General features: G+C 40.5%; 1 protein-coding gene across 1 annotated transcript in view; it reads left to right on the top strand.

The window, feature by feature from the left end:
• prox1a (prospero homeobox 1a) overlaps nucleotides 1-20,929 on the top strand; it is a 42,639-nt gene that overhangs the window by 10,430 nt on the left and 11,280 nt on the right. The window contains exons 3-4 of the mRNA XM_066698027.1: nucleotides 2,796-2,904; nucleotides 10,517-10,711. Of these exons, the coding sequence (XP_066554124.1) occupies nucleotides 2,796-2,904; nucleotides 10,517-10,711 (304 nt within the window). The remainder of the gene's footprint in view (nucleotides 1-2,795; nucleotides 2,905-10,516; nucleotides 10,712-20,929) is intronic.

The following is a 20,929-nucleotide window of genomic DNA, read 5'->3' as shown; positions in this document are numbered from 1 at the left end:
GCTGTCTGCCCTGATAAAAGATTATTTGCTCTGTGATCATCCACTGCCCGTTTCTCGAAGTTCTCATGTAGTTCAGATAAGTTGGGCAGAATATCTCCTACTTCTCTTCAGTTTGAAAATCTGTACATTTTGCCATCATCAAAATGTAAAGCTTTTTCCCTCCCTAGTGGTATTCTCAACTTCTGTAGGAAGTCGTGATGTTTCTGTATATCAATCAATCAATTAATCAATACATTTATACTTAGTATAGCGCCCTTCACAGGTAGCCACAGAGCACTTTACAGACTGAAAATAAACAAATAAATAAAATAAACCCATTAGGCACGGAGGAGAGAAAAACAAAAACTCCTATAGAATGGCAGATTGAAAAAGGAGAAATTAAATCTCTGGGGCTCCACGGCTTAAGGCCCAGACCTAATGGTGGTCTCCCCTCCAGGCAGTAACATTGTAAGATAGTTCATGTATTTATATTTACTATGTTTCCCCATCTCCCTTTTCTTTTCATACATTGTTGCAAATCTCACATATTTCTTCCTCTCATAACAAGAAGCACATTTGCTGTGAGAGGACCACATATGTGAGATCCAAAAAAACCTAACGATTAAAAAGCAAAGTGGGGGGGAGGTTGAGAGAAACGCTGTGAGTTCTGCTGCATGAGGACAGTGGGCCTGAGCTCCTAAACAGATTTACCACTTAACGGAGATCACTAATGTGAAATGTTTACAGATCTGCACTGTAATTTGAAAAGAGCATCTCAATATAATTAATTTTATGAAGAAGCTCACTAGGTCATTTAATATTACCCACCCCCTCCCTTTTATTTATTTATTTCTGTATATATATACATGTACGTATTTATTTAGTAGGCCATGCTTTCTGGTAACGTTGATAAATGTCTGTGATCTTTCCTCTTTGCAAACCTGAAACTTTTCTGATTCTCTACTTTCTATAGATTAATACACTATCGATATTCATTTCATATGTATATAAAATAAAATCGAATTTGTGAATGAAAGTTTTTTTTTCACCTCCGCCTGCCTCACTGGCCTCTCCCACTCGGTGCGATTTCACTAGTGCGTTCTGACAGATGGCTCTGCTGAGTGTAATGCTCTTTTAGTCTTCCCTATCAGTGTAATGGAGGTCACTGAGGGTTCTTTCAACTCTCCTCTCTTGGCACAAGAAACACGTCAATCATGAGTTATCATCTATGCAATCATTAAGCTTCTGAAACACAAAGCTAGTTCAGTGAGGTTGCTTCTGAGTTTGCTAACAAAGATAATTCCCCCCTCCTCACCTCTTCTGCGAAGGACATTTACCCAGAGCAACTGGAAAAAAAAAATAATAATAATAATGTATTATTATTATTAGCTGTGAAATCACATTGATCACAGCACATAAATCAAATGTAATACTAGGATTTTTTAATGTACACATTATTTACCTTATTTACCTATAACTTTTCTGTGCATTTTTTCCATTTTAATGTAGCTTCCTTACATTTCAAGTAAGGGGTGCATTTTATTTTTTATGCAGAAATTATAAATTATGATTCTAGTGATTGTTTGTAAGCCCCAGAGAAGTCTTCTTTTTGTTTTTAATCTTGTTGATAACCCTACATGTTATACTTCAGGAGGGAAACCACTGTGGTTGTTTAAAAATAGATTAGTTAAAACTCAGAAGCAGCTCAGATTTAGTTTTTTGCTTGCTCATGGACTTGTTTTCTCTAAACCCAACATATATAGACACACACACACACACACACACACACACAAACTATACAAAACAATATTTGAAAGTGGAATGCTAAAATATGCCCAAGTTGAGCAATGTGACAGCTGTATATTTATTATTATTATTTCCCCCATATTTATCAATTTATTTTTAGCTTTTGTTTGTGTGGCTTCAGAAGTAGTACCCTTCCAGGGAGCAGCTTCTGCAATGGACCCTTTTAATTGACCTTGTGGGGCCACATTGATTTTTCTCCACATGCATCTTCATTTCTGATAAATCATAAAGCCGTTAATTTGCTGAGGAAATGGCAGGGCCGGTCTGCGACACAGATGTGGCCAAACCCGTCCTAACTCACAGCGCACAAAAGAGTGCCAAGAAGCTGTAGGATAATTGGAACGGCTAGATTGCTACGGTTAGCCTCACTTTCTCCTGGGACTTCTTTCAGTAGCTTCTGTTTACAAATCTAGAGGGTAATGCTGTTTTCAGATAAATAGGGCCTTTATTAGGGTAAGTAGGCATTTATCGATCAGCAAACCCACATATATCGATTTCCTCTTCCCCCAAAAGACCTTTTCATTACTGGGAAAAATAACCTTAGATACATTTTTCGGGCTCGACACATCTTGTAACGATGACAAGCTCCTTTATATGCGGTGTTAACTGCTTTCTTTGTCTGTGATATGCAAATCTTTTTTTTTCTTTGAGGGGGGCGGTGGGGGGGTTATAGGTTATTTTGACAGGGAAATAAGAGTGCGTTATGTAAAGCTTTGGTCTTGTGTACGCATATCTTGAATTGTGGGCTTTTGTTGCAAATTTTTAAAAAGCAAAACTTATTGTGTATATTGAGCTGGAGGCTGTTTTTCATTCATTATCAGGACAAGGTGCCCTTTTAAAATGTTGACTTTAATATTATTTAGAATAATGTAGGATATTGGTTATTTAGTTACTTGAAATGATTATGCTGCTTGTTGGGGACGGATTCAAAGCCTTCATAACTTTCTAGAGTAATTTCCTCTGCTTTGACAAAGATGTCAGATGAGTTTTTCCTTGACAAGATGTTCCCAGATTCAGGAAGGACTTTCACCAAATCACTTAAAGAAGGCGAAGTTGATGTTCTTCTACACCAGATACCCCAGCTCCAACATGCTGAAGATGTTCTTCTCTGACGTGAAGGTAAGCCCCTCCATCTGAGTTTTATTTTGACAAACGTCGGTGTGAATGCGATCGAGGCGAGTCTCCGCTCTCCAGCTCACCCCGCCGTGTGCAGAGAGCTCTGACATACTTTAGTGTTTCGCGTTTTTTCTCTTTCCCTCGCACTTAAGTAGCACTGATGAGAAAATGCCTGGTTCTTAATTGTCGAGAGGCTTCCATGCTCTGATGCTTATGAGGACATGTGCATGTATAACGTCCCCTTTGTTGGATGCTTAGTGCTGTTTTTTTTTTTTTTTTTTTCTTAAACTGCTGCTGCTGCTTCAGAATAAAAACAGAGGAAGAAAAGAAAGAGGGATAGCTGGGAGGGAGGGGGGTTAACAAACTACACAAAACAACCCCCCCCCAAGACACAAAAAAACACAACAAACAATGGTGTTGATTGTCTCTTATTTACAACTTAATTTGTTGTTGATGCAGTGTACACTGAGCATAAGGAGGATAAATAATGTGACAGATTCAGGGCGCATTATTCAAATGAGGAGGTGAGGGCTGTCCGCTTCCAGCTGCCTCCCCCCCTCTCTCTGCGCAGACCTCGTCCCCCTGACTGTCGCCGGGGTCTGAGAGAGGAGCTCCACACCGAGCGCCTGTCCCCCCCTACCTGTCCCACCCGTGCCGGAGCGCAGCAACCTGACCCCAGAGCCAGACCAGAAATCACACGGCTGCTAAATTACAAATATAATGTATTTCTTTCACTAAGATCTTAAGTCATAAAAAATGCATCAATTAATAAGCAAAAAAATATAGAATTCTGTTCATTTTCTTAATTATTTTTATTAAAATATGTGTAACAGTATGTGAATATATAAATATACTTTTTTTTTAATCTGGATAAATCATAGAACGAAGGGTTCTGATAGGGAAAGTTCTGAGAAGACCAACAGACTAATTAAATAAAACAATGCATCATCCCCTCTCTGTATATTTTAAATGCACAAACCAATAATAATGTACATATGAAGCAGATGAAAAAAATAAAAAATAATTTCTATATGCTGCACCCAAGTCTGACAAACTGTGTCCCTAATACAAGTTTGTTAAATATCGTCATTCTAGTCATCAGAATATTGTGTTCAGCTCAGTCGGTTTAAGGAAAATATATTTCTTAGCATAGTTTATATCTTCCCAATCACACACGTTTTAATTAAGGTCAAACCGTTAGCCTTAATTTCCTTCCTCCGTCCTTTCTTACTCCGCTACACAATAGGAAGCTTGTATTTAATGGATCAACTAGTAGGCATGTACAGGATTAAGCATAAATTACTAACTAATTAGACTTGAATAGCTCATGAATAACTATGGGAATGCCAGCTATATAGTGCGTATTGAACACAGTCCTAACTAGATCTGAATAGGTCATTAATGAGTGTGGGAAATGGGTTTATGTGGCCTTTATTGAAGATGTAAATACTTGCTAATTGGTGTGGTAGAAGTTGATGACTTTTGATCCGGTGATCATATTCATGCGGTCTATAACTACCCAATAAGTCATCAATGGCCTTTTCAAGTCTAATTGGACATTAATTTGTGCTTAATTGGTGCAGAGGCTCCCTCCAGTTTCTAATTTGATAGCTCAGTCCCTTTTCACTTAGTTAATAATACTAACTTAAACTAGATGGCTTGTAAACATGTTTTTTTTGTTAGTTTTTTTCATTTCCCTCCCAGGCAATTAACAGTAGTATACTAATACCAGATAATCTGTACATTCTGTCATTGTTTACTGTTGCAACTAGTTTTCTAGAAAACTATATATACATGTAAATGACCAGGCCTCATTACAGCTGAGAGAGTGAGCTGCTGTAACGCTAAGTGGTCTATTTGGGAGAGCGGCTCTTCCACTTATTGGACAACGACTGTTCATTTCCCCCACAGTGAGAGTCCCGCACTTACCGTAGTCAGGGTGTCTGGAGCTTCACGCACTGTGCTTTAAGAGCTGAACTTTGTGAAGTGACTAAAAGCAGTGTTTTAAAACAGTCTTTTCTCAAATTATTTTGGTTACTTTTTAAATTAAATTTATTTGTGTGTATATCCCAGTTGCTTTTACTGTTCTGCTCTGGGCCTCCAAAAAAAAAAAAAAACACACTTCCAAAAGTAACACCCCCTCAGCAGCACACACTCTAAATGCTCTGAGATTATTTGCGATATCCGCAAACCCGATCGCTCGGACCTTCGTTTCGCAGTGCTGCTGCCAGCCCTGAGGACATTGTGATGAGTATCGGGAGCCAAGCTTTAAAACGAGAAAAGCTGAGTTTGACTTTGAGTTCCGGTTTGCAAAGTGGCATTTTGAAGTGCAGATTGTGTGGAGTCAGACAGTGCAGCAAAGAGATTAACATTCCCACCCTCTTAGAATTACAACAGGAAGCCAGAGCAGTCCATTGAGTCCCAACGATGTACAGCGGATAAGGGGTCAATACGGAAAGTTTTTGTTGTGGTGTTGTTTGTTTTCGATTTTGTTCTTCTCCAGTGGTTTAATATAATGTGCATCTTAGTTGTCAGAACGGGATTGTAGCCATTTGAAATTACAAACATATAAACTTCAATTAAATTTAAAAACATGAGAAGCTGAATTTAAGTTAGCCTCCATCTTTCCAGTGTGAACTCCCTCCCAAGCACTGCCACTGTCCATTTAATTACTGAAGCCTAATTTCCCCATGACATTTTGAATAGGCCCAATTGCATCTTTATCACTTGAGAGAGAGAAGACTGCACACCAGCTCAACTTCAGGGTACTAATTTGATGTGCTTAATTGTTTAACTTGCTGCTTCAGAGATGTTTGGGGTCGGGGGGGAGGGCCGTATTTTTGATGTAGACAGCTGTAGCGTGATTTTCCAAAGGGGCAATATCAGAAGTTGTCTGGGAAGTAATTTCGAAAACCCTATAAATCTAATTCTCAGTCAGTCAAGATTCATACAAAATGCACCTGTACATTTTTATATATTTTGTAAAAACTCGAAGTAAGTGATTTGGGAGCATGCAGTGGACTTTAGCAGGTTCCTGTTTTGCCCGTTTTGAGAATCCTACTGTTGAGGTGCTGAAAGGGTCATGGGGAGGGAGGGCACTTTGTGAAAGGTCAAGGCAGGAGATGGGGGCTCTGTTCTCAGTGATGGGGTCGCTGTTTTATTTCGATCCAGGAGGCAACCCCAGCTGCTGGTGTCTGGGGGTCAGTGTCAGGAACCGAAACGCTGCATGATGCTGTAGGTCAGTGCGACATTTATTATTTGGTGGGTACCCTTAACCCTGTCACTTGCAAGCGATATGGGGGCCCAGATCTCCAGCGATGGTTGAGACAGTGTTCAGCACTATGGAGATTTTATTAAAAGGAAGGGTTGTTTGTGTGATCGTTGTCTTCCGAGACCATTTCTCTCACTGTTTCTACACAAAAGTATCTTGGCCAACTTCCGTAGTTTTTTTAATTTATTTATATGTTGTTAAAGGTTGATAATGGAAGTGTGATTGCTAGTTACTTCCCTCTATAGTTTTAAAAGGGAAATCTTTATTGGTGGTGGTGGCAGTGGGTTTTTTCATTTGTTTCTTAACTACCCAGGAATAAAACTTTATTCCTTCACATTTAGCAATTGTGGTATTTTGTCCCATATTATTGCCCTGTACCTTCCCCTTATTAGACACCACTAAACTACTGACTGAAGTGCAGGGCATTAGTCCATTCTGAAATTCTGAATTGACAGAGCACGCTTCTCGTATTTTGGATCAAAGCATCAGGACAATACCTAACTGGAGCGTTACCAGGTTACTGGACAAGAATGCGCTAAAGCTTTTAGTTCAGATATTTTTCAATATCGTTTTTTTATGACATGGTGTGTTATTAGTTTTTTCGTAGACACAGTGCTTATTTAAATTGATATATATTTAAATTGTTAGCAGACCAGACCTGTGAATTAAGAAAGCCGTTTTTCTGTTGTTCTGTAACTGATTTAGTGGTCTTCCCTGGCGAATCTCAGAATAACCCGTTTAATAGCCTTATTGTAATCGTGGGGTTGGAGCCCAGGCTTTCACAGGCTCCTGAGCATGACTGTGTGAAATGGTGTCTCCCAGCCTCTCCACCCTTTTGAGTCAACTGCTGCCTGCCGAGATTAAGGTGTCAAATTGATTTGTTTTATGCATCTTTTGACCGTGCTCATTGAATATTTAGGAAGTTTCCTTAGCAAATATCAGAACGGAGGTGTCCCGTGGGAATCATTAATCAAAGTTGGGGACTCTTATGGTGTGGAAACACAGACCTTTTATTGTAGCAATTAGGTTTTTTTTTCTTCTTTTTTTCCAGTTTATTTGGAAAAACACATTAGCACACCACAGATGTCTTGTTCGTTTACATTTTTTTTCTTCTTTTCCCTCGTCGGTATACTGATATTACTTATTTAGTTACATGGACGTGCAATCATTTTTATCAGTAGGAATAGAGGAAATTGAAAGGCATATCTCAAGTTATTGATTTGGGTTGCGTAACTCGGTTGGCACTTGTAGAAAATCAAGATCAAAGTTTAATAACTTTGAAGTGCCTTGGCCTGTAACATGCGCAGTATAACATCACAGTACAGCAGTGTACCTGCCTGTCCTGCTTAATTAAGACGGCCATCACTAATTATAAATTCTCCTTTTCTTTTCCTTAATATCCCTCATTAATATGTAAGGTCTGGCAAGGATATAATCGTTTACCCCCCACCTAAAATCCAGAACCAAATGAGTTGTAGGTCACCTTTGCTTCGTCAAGGATAAAGTGACCATTCTTAAAATAAGGATGGTATATTTATTAAATTTCTTTTCACCAGTGACTTGGAGGTGAGTGTGTGAGTGTGTGTGAGTGAGTGAGTGAAGAGAGGGGAGGTAATATTTGTTTGACAAGCGGATGACAAAATCCTTAATTGCTGAGTTGTCACGTTCCAGCAGCTCTCTCTTTGTCCGCTGCATCTCTGGTATTTCTATGCCACAACAATACCCCTTAAATCTCCCTTTTATGCCATTCTGCCAAATAATGTCATGCGGACTTACTTTTTTTGTAGTCTCCATTATGTCATCCGTGGGCCATTCTAGAAAAAAAAATCCCCCCCTTCATCCCTCTTTTCTCCTTTTTTCCTTTTTTTTCCTCCCCCCCTCCCTCTCCTAGCCTTGTTCATATGAGACAATGTCTTGTAACAATGCCGTAGCCTAATCTCCATGTCAAAGCAATTTTCATTCCCCAGTGCACAGCCTCCTATCATTTTGTACTGTTTTGTTTCTTATTCTAAAAGAATTAAAAAGGAACAGTAAGCCGTCATGGGGGCCTGTGGTCCTTATCTCAGTGTCTGGAAATTTGGACAGTGTATTTTGCTGCCGAGATAAAAAAAAAAAAAAAAAAAAAAAACGTAAAGAACTCCAAGTTCAGCAGGATCCTAATGGGTTTAAGTTCTATTGAAATTGTCGACCAGGAGATCAGATAACCAGGGGTCCTTCACTTTGTCTTTTCTTTTTTTTTCTCTCTCTTTCTTGCTTTTTTTTTTTTTTTTTTTTAAATCATGTTCCCTGCTAGGCTGGAACACAGACAGAGAAGGCACACAGAAGCGCATATATAATTCTTGGATAGGTTAAGTACATGTTTGAACTCTTCCAGGCAGGAGCGCGTTTTGATGATGACTTAATCATTTTCTGGTCAATTATCTGTAAGAACTCTTGCAACTGCACAGCAATTATGATGCAAGCTGGCCTTTTGGGAGAAGGAGCAGCCCTCCCAGCTTCTGTTTCCTCCGCTACTTAGATTCCCTGCCATGAATTTCCATTCACTTCATTATCTTAAATTTGCGAGCATAGAAACAACTTTCTGCACGGTAATTACACCATCACCCCCCCTCCCCTGCGCTCCCCTCCAGCCCCTCTTCCTCTCCCCCTGCCCGCCCCCTCCTCTCTCCACATTCACTTTAGCTGTCGTTCTGACTGGAGGCCTGCATGTTCTCATGACCAGTGGTAGATAAGTGCTTGCTGTTGATTTTTGATTAATGCACACCCCTGTTTTTTTTTTTTTTTTTTCTGGTGAAGGGAGGGAGAGCAGGAGAGCCAGGGTGGGGGGGGGTTGATGAATACCGGCAATGACAAAAGGCAGGAGGTTGTATGTCATAGCAGCTAACATAAAGCCCTTTGGATTTATTGGTTTTAACTTGGCTAAATGCAACTCAGCTGTCCTGTGAATGCTCGCCAGTCCTCTTTGCTGAAGGCTGTAGCACATGCTGCTGTCACAGAGGTCACCTGACAGGGTCAAAGGGCAGAAAGCCGGCTAGCTTGCCCGTGCAGCACTAGTGGATCCTCCACCGCAATCTATCAGACAACAACCACCCAAAAACACAGGATACAACACAGAGTCCTCTGGAAATTTTTAAAGACCTTTGTTTTAGAAAGTTATGTAGAAAACAATGTGTGTATATAATATACATATATTCTTAATAATAATACAATCAGTTTATTATTTTTCTTAATGCAACATATTTAGTGCTTACAAATCTCACACAGTTATCAGATGTTTGACTGCCGGTTCACAATGTTAGTTCAGTCACTCAGTATGATTATTCGTTCAACAAGTCATAGTCTAAAAACGGCTTGTGGCAAGTGACAGCTACCTAACTTGCAGATATGTAAATTAAGTGCTTGATAGTGATGTCATTGTAGTTCTAATGGAGTCTTCCCTGTGGTCTGTAAATTGTTGATAGTGTCAGAGTTCCTCCATGCTTACTACCCAGGATAGGGGTAGGCCGATCCACTTTTTGTGTGGCTGGGTTTGCGCACCTGGAATAAGCAGTGTGATTTGTCTTGATTCCCCGTCAATTAAGCAATTAAGACCTGGAATGAAAACCGGAAACCCCTGGGCTGCAATAAGTGACCAGGGACCCACTTTGAACACTTACCACATGAGTTTAAAAGGAGCAAGAAAAGTTTGGCTGCAAAGTTGTTTTTTTTAAAGACCGATTTATGTAACCACATCACTTCATTTCCATCTTTTAAAGCTGAGTGGATGCGTGATTCGTTTTACTTAAACCCCTCAGTTCATTAAGTGACCAGAATGAGGTTTTAGGAATCACTTTGCAACTAATTTCTTATCTAACCACTACTGTGGGGGAAACAAAGGAAGGACTTCTCGAATGTAGTGGCTTTCGTTTAGAGTCCGGAGCTCCTTCAAAGCAATTTTACTTTGCTGACATACAGCAAGGTGAATGGGATAATGAATAAATGAATGACTGAATAAATAAATAGATTAAATATACAACCCTGCCATTTTAAATAGTGTCTTTCACTAAAAGCTGACCTGAATACAACACAAGAAGAGTGTAGAGCTAATTTGACGTATGGCTTTGGGAGGTTCAGCCCCACTTATGCAGAGTCCATTGGCATCAGTCCCTGATCTGTACCTATAGATCAATGCAAATCAAATAATATTCACACACTGAAAGTAAAATTGAGTCACACACACATTAGCCCTAACAGATTGATTGTGTACCATGTGCTTTTACTTTTACTTCAACCTTGCCAGGTGTTCACTTCAGAGCTAATGGTTTGATTCTTCTTTCTTTCTTTCCTCCCCTCCACCTTCTCCAGTTCAACAGGTGCATCACATCCCAGCTCATCAAGTGGTTCAGCAATTTCCGTGAGTTCTACTACATCCAGATGGAGAAGTTCGCCAGGCAAGCCATCAACGACGGAGTGACCGGGGTGGAGGAGCTGAGCGTGAGCCGGGACTGTGAGCTGTACCGCGCGCTCAACATGCATTACAACAAGGCCAACGACTTTGAGGTAGGACCCTGTCTGGTTTCTCGTGCGGAAGGAGTCGGCCTCAGAGCTGTAGAGACGGGGCCTGAATGTCCCTCTGCAGTGCTGTTGCCCAGACGCCTCCATTTGTTTATTCATTAGCCTTTTATTCCCCCTGAATTTAACACGTGACACGTATTGTTGTCTCTAAATTATGTCAGACCACATCAGCTGGTACTTAGACCAGCCTTAACTCTTGATTTTCTTTTGTTCTCTGCATGTTTTATTTAACTGAAAAAACTGTTGGCCATCTAAACTCCAACTGCAATTAATGTTAAAGCTGTAGCTTGCAATATAAACACTTAGGAATATATTCAGTTTGCTGCAACACAAACTGGAGGAACTGGGTTTACGTTGTGACCTATTTTTCAGCATTTAAAATGGTAAAAGCAAAAGACATGGGTAAGAGAGAAGTCCCAGTATCACTTTCAAACAAGAGCTTGAGTCTGCACTAAACTGCCTCTCCCAACACTCCTACTCCATTCACATGATCATGTATCCAAGCATATTTGTAGCATTTTTTCTTGAACTTGTGTATTTATTTTTAGTATATTTTTAAAGACTGTGGAAAACATATGTTGGTTCTCTCAATGGAAGTCGGGCTGGTGTGTTGGTAGGCACAGAGAGAGAAGCATTTCCCTTTGTTATGGGGAACATGAATCAGTCCTATTTACATACATAAACGTAGGATTTGCAAACTCCAAGAAAAAAAGAAAAAGAAGGAAAAAAAAAACATAAGACTTTTGTTGGCTGAGAAATTAGTTAGGAGGGACGCGGTTTGCATAACCCGAGCGGTGTGGCCTCTACAGGTGTCTGTGCAGATAGATGCAAGAGGCGATTAGGGACTAAGCACAAGGAAAAATTTGCGCAGCGATGCAAATTTCCCAGACGGACCCGTCTCGACTCCAGTGAGGCTCGTTTGTTTTGTGTCGTTTGTCCTCCTCTGTGACACGCATGTTGCAATCTGCCAGGTTCGAACCCCGTCACACTGCGAAAGTGCTGACAATAAGTGCCCTCGGATTTCTATTTTCTTTACTTTCTTATTTAATTAATTTTAAAAGTCACCCCCACTTTCAATACTTTTTCTCACCCCCATTTTTCCCCCTCTTTCTACCTGTCAAACATTGCTTGCACAGAAGCATGAAACTGGAACCTCAGCCGATTCAGCAAGTTGCGTCTTTGCCAAATTTAGCATCATCAAAGTTCCTTCCACCTTGGTCCTGTCTCTAGAATGAATATGTCCTCTGTTTTGCTGATCTTTTGATGTTAATCTGGTCTGTCATTGTGCACCAGTAATATGCTTTCTTTTCCTTTGAGATTTCTTTGTTGTTGCTTTTTTTTCTCCTTCTGCTGCCTTGCTTCTTTCATCCTCTTTAAATTTGCCCCCCCTACAAACTTTTAATGACATAATTGTCGCATTCCTCCTCGCGAAACACGCAGAAGCTGTAATTAAAGCAAGTTCATTAATTACCTTTGCTGCGTTCATGTTTTTTGTCTCTGGTAGTGTGGGGGGGGGTTTCCCTCCCTTTCAAGCTTTGTAAGATAGTTTGCAGTGTAATTACGACTGGTCCCACTCCGCAACTAGCATTGTTGTCAAGGAGGGGGAGAAAGACAATATTGGCATTATCTAAACTGATAACATTACAGAGATAGATAGCAGACCTAAACTATACCAGTTGGTAAGAAAGCTATGATCTTGACTAGAGAAGGTGCTTCTGTGGCTTTTTGTTAAACTGTCATGAACATGTGTGTGAGCCGTGTGGATGATTATTTCTGCCTTGGAATTGGTACTCGGGTTAAATAGACGCTCACTGTGTGGAATGGGTTCCTTGCTCAAAGCTTTGTGAGCTTGTGTGCTTTGTGTGATGACAGTGTTGTGTGACTACAGCAGGTGTGAGCAGTCAGGGAGTAGGAGAGGTGCGCTCTTACTCTGAACTCTCCGTGTGCGCTGACGCTGGGCTTGTTACCATTTTGTTTTTTTTAGTAGAATTTGATCTTCAGTACAATGAGAGGGGCTGTTAAAAGAGCTCCTGTATGACCGTGCCTGATTTTTAAATTATTTTTCATATTTAATTCTTACTGAGTGGTTGAGGCTTTCTATGGTGTGGAGGATAAAAAGACATGTGGCTGACTAGAAGTGGGTCTCATCTTTCCTTCAGAAACCCTGTCAAGCTTCCTTACTCGCAGTCTTTTTTTCCTTATCGGCCTCTCCTTCCCTCCCTCCTGCTAAGTGACGTTTAAAGGATGTTCATTGGCGCCCTGTGATCTCTCTGCCTTTTGAAAAGCCTGCAGGGCCGGCAGTGTACAGCACAGAGGAGCCCTTTGACTTCAAGAGCTGACGGGAGTCGTGTCTTTAGGTATCAGGTGTCGGGCCTTATCAGTTACCCTGTTTCATATGGGAGGTAGAAGGAGAAGGAGAAGAAGTTGTCTCAGTTCTTTGTTTCTGTCTTGTCTTGTCTTCCCTCCTTCCCTGGATTGATTTGTTGAAAAGCACCCTCTTCCTCCTCGTCCTTCCTAAAATCTTAACTAGACAAAGGATATCGATTTATATATAAACACAAACAACACAAGTAGTAATAATGATAAACGTTATTTATATAGCGCCCTTTATACTAAAAGCAGCTCAAAGCACTTTTAGCATAAAGTACAACACCAACAAAAAAGGGTCAAGGATTTACAATTTGATGTCTCTATATTATATATAATATTGTAAATCCTTGACCCTCTTTTGTTTGTGTTGTACTGATTAATTCTTTAGGAAAATGAAGCTTACAGCACAGGGAGGGTAAACGTATTAGTAAGAAGTTCCTCAGAGACCCTACAGGGTACTGCACTACACTTCAGGAGAGAGAGGCTAGTAAACCTGTTTTCTTTTCTTTTTTTCTTTCTTTTTTCTTTTTTTTTATTTTATTTTCCCCCGATCTGACCTACCCCAAAGGCCTTCATAATTAATTGTCCTTCTGAGACACGGAAAAGTTCAAAGTCTGAGTGGATGCTGCTTTCGCTGCCACTGCCTATTGTCTGACATTCAGCTCCCCTTACCCTCAGTCCTTTTATTTTTATTTTATTATTTTTTTTGCTTTCTTTCCCCCCCCCCCCCCCCGCACTCCAGCAAAGGGGCTATTAATAAGAGCTGAGAAAGAGCTGCCACTGCACGGGCCGCAGGGGGTCCCGGCCTCCTCGTAAACCAGCCGTATTCTCAAGGAGTCCCGTTTTCCCATTACCTGCAGTTAAGTCCTGGTCTGCTGCACTGTACTGTGCTGCTTCTATAATGTCCAGCTCTGTGCACACTTCTGTTTCCTGTTTACCATTTTGCTGGACTCAGGGTTTCCAGCAGATACACTGTGCTACATGATCAGACCTGATATTGTAGCCTCCCCTGATTTAAACCTCATCGGATGCGCAGTTTAAGGTGTGAGCTCCCTTTACAAATCACACTTTTGTGCGTCCATCAGTCTGAATATTGACTTACAGGTAGTTCGTCTGATATGTATTTGATCAGGTAATACACAGGTAAAGAAAGGAAGGAACACTGTTGATAGCTTAAGACTTTCCTATGACATCAATGCTCTGAAAAGCAGACTTTTATACTTGGTCATATTTGAATGAAAATATCAAAATCATATTTAAGGCAATCGTATCTCTTTGCTATATTCCATTTTGAGAATGATGCACCTGCGTCCGAACTAGATTATTAGTTTTGCAAATAAGTATTTTAAAGTGCGTTGTAATTGTAACAAACTGGATCTGCCGTGTTGACGATATGGTCGGTCTTATTTGTGTTTCCCCAGTGTCTTGTGATCATTGTTTTTGTTCCTGGGATGGCGAGCAGTTGCGCACTCGCTTTATTCTGTTTTTACAGCTTCGAAACTGGCGAGTTTGTTTTTACAAGTGAATTTTTAACTAGTTGCGAGAAGAGATGTTGACTTGACATTGGGAACATTCCAGTCTTGAAAGTTGTGTTGGATTGCTTTTTTTTTTTTTTTTGGTATATAAACAAGTTTTATTCTCATTAGGGTTTTATATGGTAAATATCTTGCTATTTTTTTTGTTATATACCTTTTTTCTGTTTTATAATAAATTGAGATAGTGTTCCTGAAAAGAGCTGTCGTATAAAAGCAATGGATGTAAAAACAGTCACACATCTATGACTACTTAATAAATACGCACATAATAGGTTTACAAATTTCAGATGCTACAGTTCTGTCTTGCCTGTTAATGTCATCCATTACCTGTCATCTTTACCCAGAAATGTCCCGACTGGAGGGATTCAAATGACAATCGATGAAAACAAACTTGTGTAATATCACCTCTTTATTACTGTGCTCCGTGTGATAGAAATTAATCAGCTGTGAAACCCATTTTCAGCCCACTTAGGATCATTTCAAACTGCCTGTATGTATTTCTGAAACGCTGTGTGTATAGTGTGCACCTTGAGCTTGTTAAATGTGCTTCGCTTTGGAAGCTTTCAAGTGGAGAACAGAGAAGGAAAAAAATATGTATCGCACTTCATCATGATTGCTCTGACAGCCACAAGAGGGAAAATCTTAGACTTTATTTTTTCTTCTAGGTGAGTAACACAAGTAAATTCAAATAATGTAATAGCTTGGAGTTCGTAAAAGGGAACGTACAACTCTGCACCAAAACACCTGTTAAAGGCAGAACTGTGTTGAAGATCAGTAGGCTTCTTATTTTGCAAACTGATTCTGCATTCATCTGCTGGTTGTCATCTTGTGAGGCGTTTTGTACAGTTAGGCACCACACTAATCTAGCCCCTCTCTCCATGGTAAAATTGACGCATTATACTCACAGAGGCCCAGAAGAACACCTTTTAAAGTTCTGCCCTGGAAGCAAGTCTAGTTTTGGGCAGAGAAATGTCACCGCCCGGTCCCACAAGATGAGTGGATCTGTGCCCTTGAGGCCCAGTCACAGTTGGTGTCCTTAAGAGCACATGTTAAATGCATGTTTATGAATTTGATTTGGATGCAGTATTTGAATTCAGATCAGAAGGAAGGACATTAAAGCAGGTTTGAGGTAACATGATCTCCTTGGATGAAAGGGTATTCCTACACCTGAGGAGAGTGGGGGGAAGTAGCAGGATGCCATGCAAACACACATATGTGTTTGAAGTAAGCAGTTTTCCTTTTTCTTTTTCTTTTTTTGAAGAAGGTAGGTTGACAGACACTTTCTTTAAGGAATAAAATAAAGAACTATATTTCTTCCCTTGGTGAATCCCATTTAGTGTTTTGTAAAGACTAGCTACTGTTTTTAGTGAATCCCTTGCCTCACCTTGCTAATGCACGTTTTTGTCTGCTGTCATGAGCTATAGTATCATGTCATGAGCTGAGTATCTGAATGAGATACAGGATTCACGGTTTTTGGTTTCTGCGTGTTCCTCTGGTTATTGCAGAGGACTACCTTTCAGAAACACCCGCAATGTTAAACATGAGCCCAGATGAAAGGGACTCGGCCTCCCTAATCGGGATCAATGAGCATGATTTAGGATGATGTGGTCTACAGGACTCATACTTCACAGACCACGAGAGCTAGGAATACGACCCTGGGGGAAACGTACACCCCTGACGTCAATAAAAGACCCGTAAGGCCTAAGAAAGTGAACTTCATTTAATTCTCTAATGCAATATGGTCGTGTCCCATTTACGTATGCCCTGCTGCAGCCCGTTCACATCATGCTAAGGAAACAGGTGTTGATGACTTGGAACTTTTTTGCTTTTGCAAGGTTTTTATGCCACACCCTTTCAACATGAATGTAGCACTCAAGGTGTCATTTCCACTCCGCAGAACCCAAGTTTGTTGTTGTTAGGAAGTATCATTTTCCTTTCCCGGTATATCCGTCATTGGCAAAACTATTTCCAAGTATTTCACAGAGCCTTCCTCTTTTATGCATCTCTTGTCTATTATATTTTATTGTGTCTGAGGTGCAAGCTGTGTGAGAGAAAAAGCCACAAAACACACTTGCTTGTTGCTTGCTTTTCATCTCTTTTGGGAAAAAAAAAAAAAAAAAAATGTTTACCGTGGTACGCAGGACAGTCTACAACACTGCTGTCAATGCCAAAGTGATCCATTTTTTTCTGAACAGTGTGTCAAATAATACCCCTTTATAGTTTTCATACAAAAGACTTCGGCAGAAGTTTGAAAGATAGCGTTGTGAAATACATATATTCCTTTAAATCTCATAAAAAATGTAAGCTTTACTCATACATGTTTAATCAGGGGCAATAAAGGCAGCATTATATCTGGCTGTACTTAATGCTCAGCTCTTTGTTCTCTCTCTCTCTCCTCAAGCAGACTCCCACTTATAGCTGACAAAAGTCACTTAAAACCCAGACAGCTGTAGGCACACAAACACCTAGCTTCTATAGAAAAGAGAGAGCTCTCAAGTGATTAGATCGTCTTATACAAAGCTTTCAGTGTTTTTTTGTTTCTGCTAGTGGAAATGACTTATTAATGGATCCTAATTTGCACACAGGGGCTAATCTCTCACTCTCTCCCTCCATACAGACATCACAAACCTTTCTCTTATTTGTTTTTGTTTTTCTCCTTCAAAATTTGCCAGGAAAGCCGCAAACAACCTAAATGAGTGATCATTTTTAGAAAAGCACTATTTATTCTGAAAACTGTATATATTTGCTGCAATCTTTTATCCACATGAAAATTGATCAGATTTTCTGTAGATAATAATAATAATAATAATAAAAATAATAATAATAATAATAATATTATGTTCCTCAACCTGAATGCTGCAAGAACAGAGGGACTCCATATTTTTTTTCCTCCCACCTCCTTCCCCTTCTCATTTCAAATGGTTTCCATGACCACGCTGTTGCATGGTGTGTCCGGCTCTTGGGTCTTAGCCATCGTCCTGTGGATCTGATTCTCGCTGCACTTTGCTGTATAAACACTGATCTGGCCAGTGTGGTAGTGTCTGAGGGAGAGGAGAAGGGGGCTGGTGAACAAAGAGAGGTTTCTGAAAGTTCATTTGCCGGCTAATTCCCCTGTGATGTCGACCGCTGCCAGTTCATGAACATGACCGTAAATGCCAGCTCTTTGTGTATACAGAATCAAGCCTATAATAATAATAATAATAATAATAATAATAATAATAATAATAATAATAATAATAATGAAGAAATATGAACAAAGCTAGTCCGAATTGAAGGCTCTGATTGGGCAAACCCACGCACATCTCACACTTGAAAGTTTCGACCTGCCTCCTCACACTTCACAGAGCGGTTGCGATATTCCAGCGTGAACTGTGAACATCTTGTAAGTGTCTGTCTGTATGAAGTGCTTTCTTCAAATTGCCGAAACATTTTTCACATTTAGCAAAGGGAGCAGCTGCCGGGGCTTGTTATGAGCTGGAGCGGAGCAGGGGATCTCTGGGATCACAGGAGCGACGCACAGGAAGAATGTTATTTCCATAGGAGACAACCTTTTTTCGTGTTTTTTGTTATTGTATTTCTTCACTTTAGAAAGTTTAAGGAAGCTTCTTGCCCCCACCCCTCAGGAACTGACTCGCAAAGGGGACAGAAAAAAATAAATAATTCGGGAGAGATCTTTAACTGTGTACTTGGAGGCTGTGCAAGCCTGGTTCTGTTTCCCCTTTCCCATGTCACCTTGTGTGCAGTCTGGTCTGTGACACCAATGGTGATTATGTCATTATTTTGCTCTGGGGGGCCTTGACACATCTGCAGATCTGATGTACGTCTTCCCTTTCTCTCTCTCTCTTTCTCTCTCTCCCTGGCATTCGTCCCGTCTTCCCATCGCTTCATTAGTCTCGCTGCCTGGCCCCTTTTTAGTTTTTTTTTTTTTTTTTTTTTTTTCATCAGACAAGGAAGCCCAAATCCAAGCTGCCTCTTTATCCTGACTTTGTTCCTTAGGCCATTCTGTCTTTTTTTTCCTTTTTTTCTTTTTCTCTCCAGATGTCCTCCTGCCCCTTTACCCTCCCAATTTTTTTTTTTTTGGGGATGGCCAGTTGAGATGCAATAAGAGACGCAAGTGACTTTGTAACCCCTTTGCCTAGCCCATATTGACCCTCCTTGACCTCCCTGTGGTCTTTTTGTCAAGGCCGTGGAGAGTGGCTATCCCAGCAGGGAGCGGAGGTTTTTGTTTTTTTGTGTGTGGCTGAAATGGCTCAATTAGTGGAGTGAACTAGACGCAGTCTTAACCACTCTTTTTAAACTGCGCAGGTTTATCCTGAGGGTGGGAGCAACCCATTTCTGTATTTTATTGACTTATTAATTACTCCTTGGGCTTCCTAGGCTTGCTACACAATAGATAGAAGGGCTCTGTTTGCTGACAGTACCTTCCCAGCAGCTCTTGTGTGCAGATACATGCATTTTGTTTTGCTTCTGCAGGTTGAATTAAGGAGGAAGTAAATACCTTTTTTTTTTCTTGTTATTCTTGATTACTTCTGCTACAATCAGCGTTCAAGTCAATACACCCAGGAGAATAAAATAAAATTAAAAAATAATAATCATTCATCATTTGAATTTATACAAGAGCAAATGCCTCCATTGCAGGGATGAGAGGGATCATGTGTATAGCCTGGCTGAAGGAGCGCTGGCACAAGTGTAGATCAGAGGCGTATGAAACGCAGCGATGGGCTTTATCTGGGGGGGTTAACCCCTGTCCTTGGCAGTCTGCTATATACACCTTGAGAAGCGGACAGATGGCATTTGTCTGAAGTTTTCTTAAGAATTAAAAACAAAATGTCCACACAAGGCCGGGCGTATCAGCTATTAAGTTTGTTTACCCAGCCTTCCAGTAGAGGCCTGATGGCTCTTCCAAGGCTGAATATTTTTTGAACCTTGGTTGCATCACGTTCTCTGTACCCTATAGCTATGAAACCATCTTTATCTGAAAGGGGAAAACCTGGAATCTGTTTGATAAAGTGACACTTGAGCCCAGGGTTTATCACGCAGGAAGGTTTCAGCTCGTATAGACAATCGATTGCCTCAGATTCATGTTTACCGATTGCTGTCTGGTTTGGTTTCAACAGGACATTGGTCCTTTAGCTCCCTGAAATCCTGCTCAGATAGGGAAGGCCTCTGCATCCTCTTCAAGGCAGGCATACACAGGGATTTAATTCCCTGACATTATGACCATAACAAATCAATGAACTCCTTATTCATTCACTCAAGCACTCGCAAATCCTAACCTTTCTCTTTCATTTCCCCCCTTTAGAATTTAAGTGGGAAAAAAATAGGAATTACTACATATACATACACCTGGATAAGGGCGTCTGCCAAGAAATAAAAATAATAATAATAATAATATAACCTGGCAAATGTAGTCATTTGGACTATTTATAACATCATCCCCACTTAACTTTCCCCTGACCCTTAGTGTAACGTTCACGTGTCTTTTTAGGCCAAAGTCCTCTGGCGCATATTCGCAAAACTTCAATGTCACATTAAATTGACCACCGTTAAAAAAAAAAAAAAAGAGAGAGAAAGAAAAACAGTCGTTGATATGGGAAGAAAAAAACGTAATTTACTTTTAACTAAAATTAGCCCTCAAACTTTTCTGTGACGTTTTTCTTCCTCATTTGGAAAAACAGGTGATAAGTTTTATGAACGCTGAAAGAAACAGTGTCAATAAAAGAGAATGAATTGCCTGTAAGTGGGGCTCGGTACAAGTGTGGGAAGTTCCAGTCGACCAACAGCCTCGCTTGGCGACTTCAGAGAAGGTGGCTGTATAACCGTTCACGTAGTCAAGCACCTTCCATCACTGGTAGACTGTAGCTGCCATTTCTGATTTACTGAGAAGGTCAAAGCAGCACACGGATGGATGGGGTTTTTATCAGAGGCCCGTAAACACAGGAGAAGCGATTATTCAGACGCATGTGCCATCCCAAGGTGCGCTGACTGTTTTCCAGGCGCTATATTCTCCCAGGTAGAGAGGTATTCCCAGGCCCGGCTAGTTAGGAATTAACCTCAAGAACCTGGGAGCAACTGGTGAACGTGCATCCTCCAAGGCCATCCGACGTATTAATCGTCTGGGCAGCCTTTGACTGCTGCTGAACAAACACAAGATATAATATCTACTGTTCTCCGATGCAGAAAGATTCAGTCTCTCTCTCCGGGGGAACGAAAATAAGTGGATTTTTCTCTCTTAATTATTAACCGTCCGTCCGACTAATGCCGTGGCAGTGCCTGCTGTCGCTCACATGGAAGGAGG

This window comes from Amia ocellicauda, chromosome 1 (assembly GCF_036373705.1).
Source record: "Amia ocellicauda isolate fAmiCal2 chromosome 1, fAmiCal2.hap1, whole genome shotgun sequence".
NCBI classification, from domain to species: Eukaryota; Metazoa; Chordata; class Actinopteri; order Amiiformes; family Amiidae; genus Amia; species Amia ocellicauda.
The sequence above is the reverse complement of the archived record's forward strand: the minus strand, read 5'-3'. Positions and strand labels throughout refer to the sequence as shown.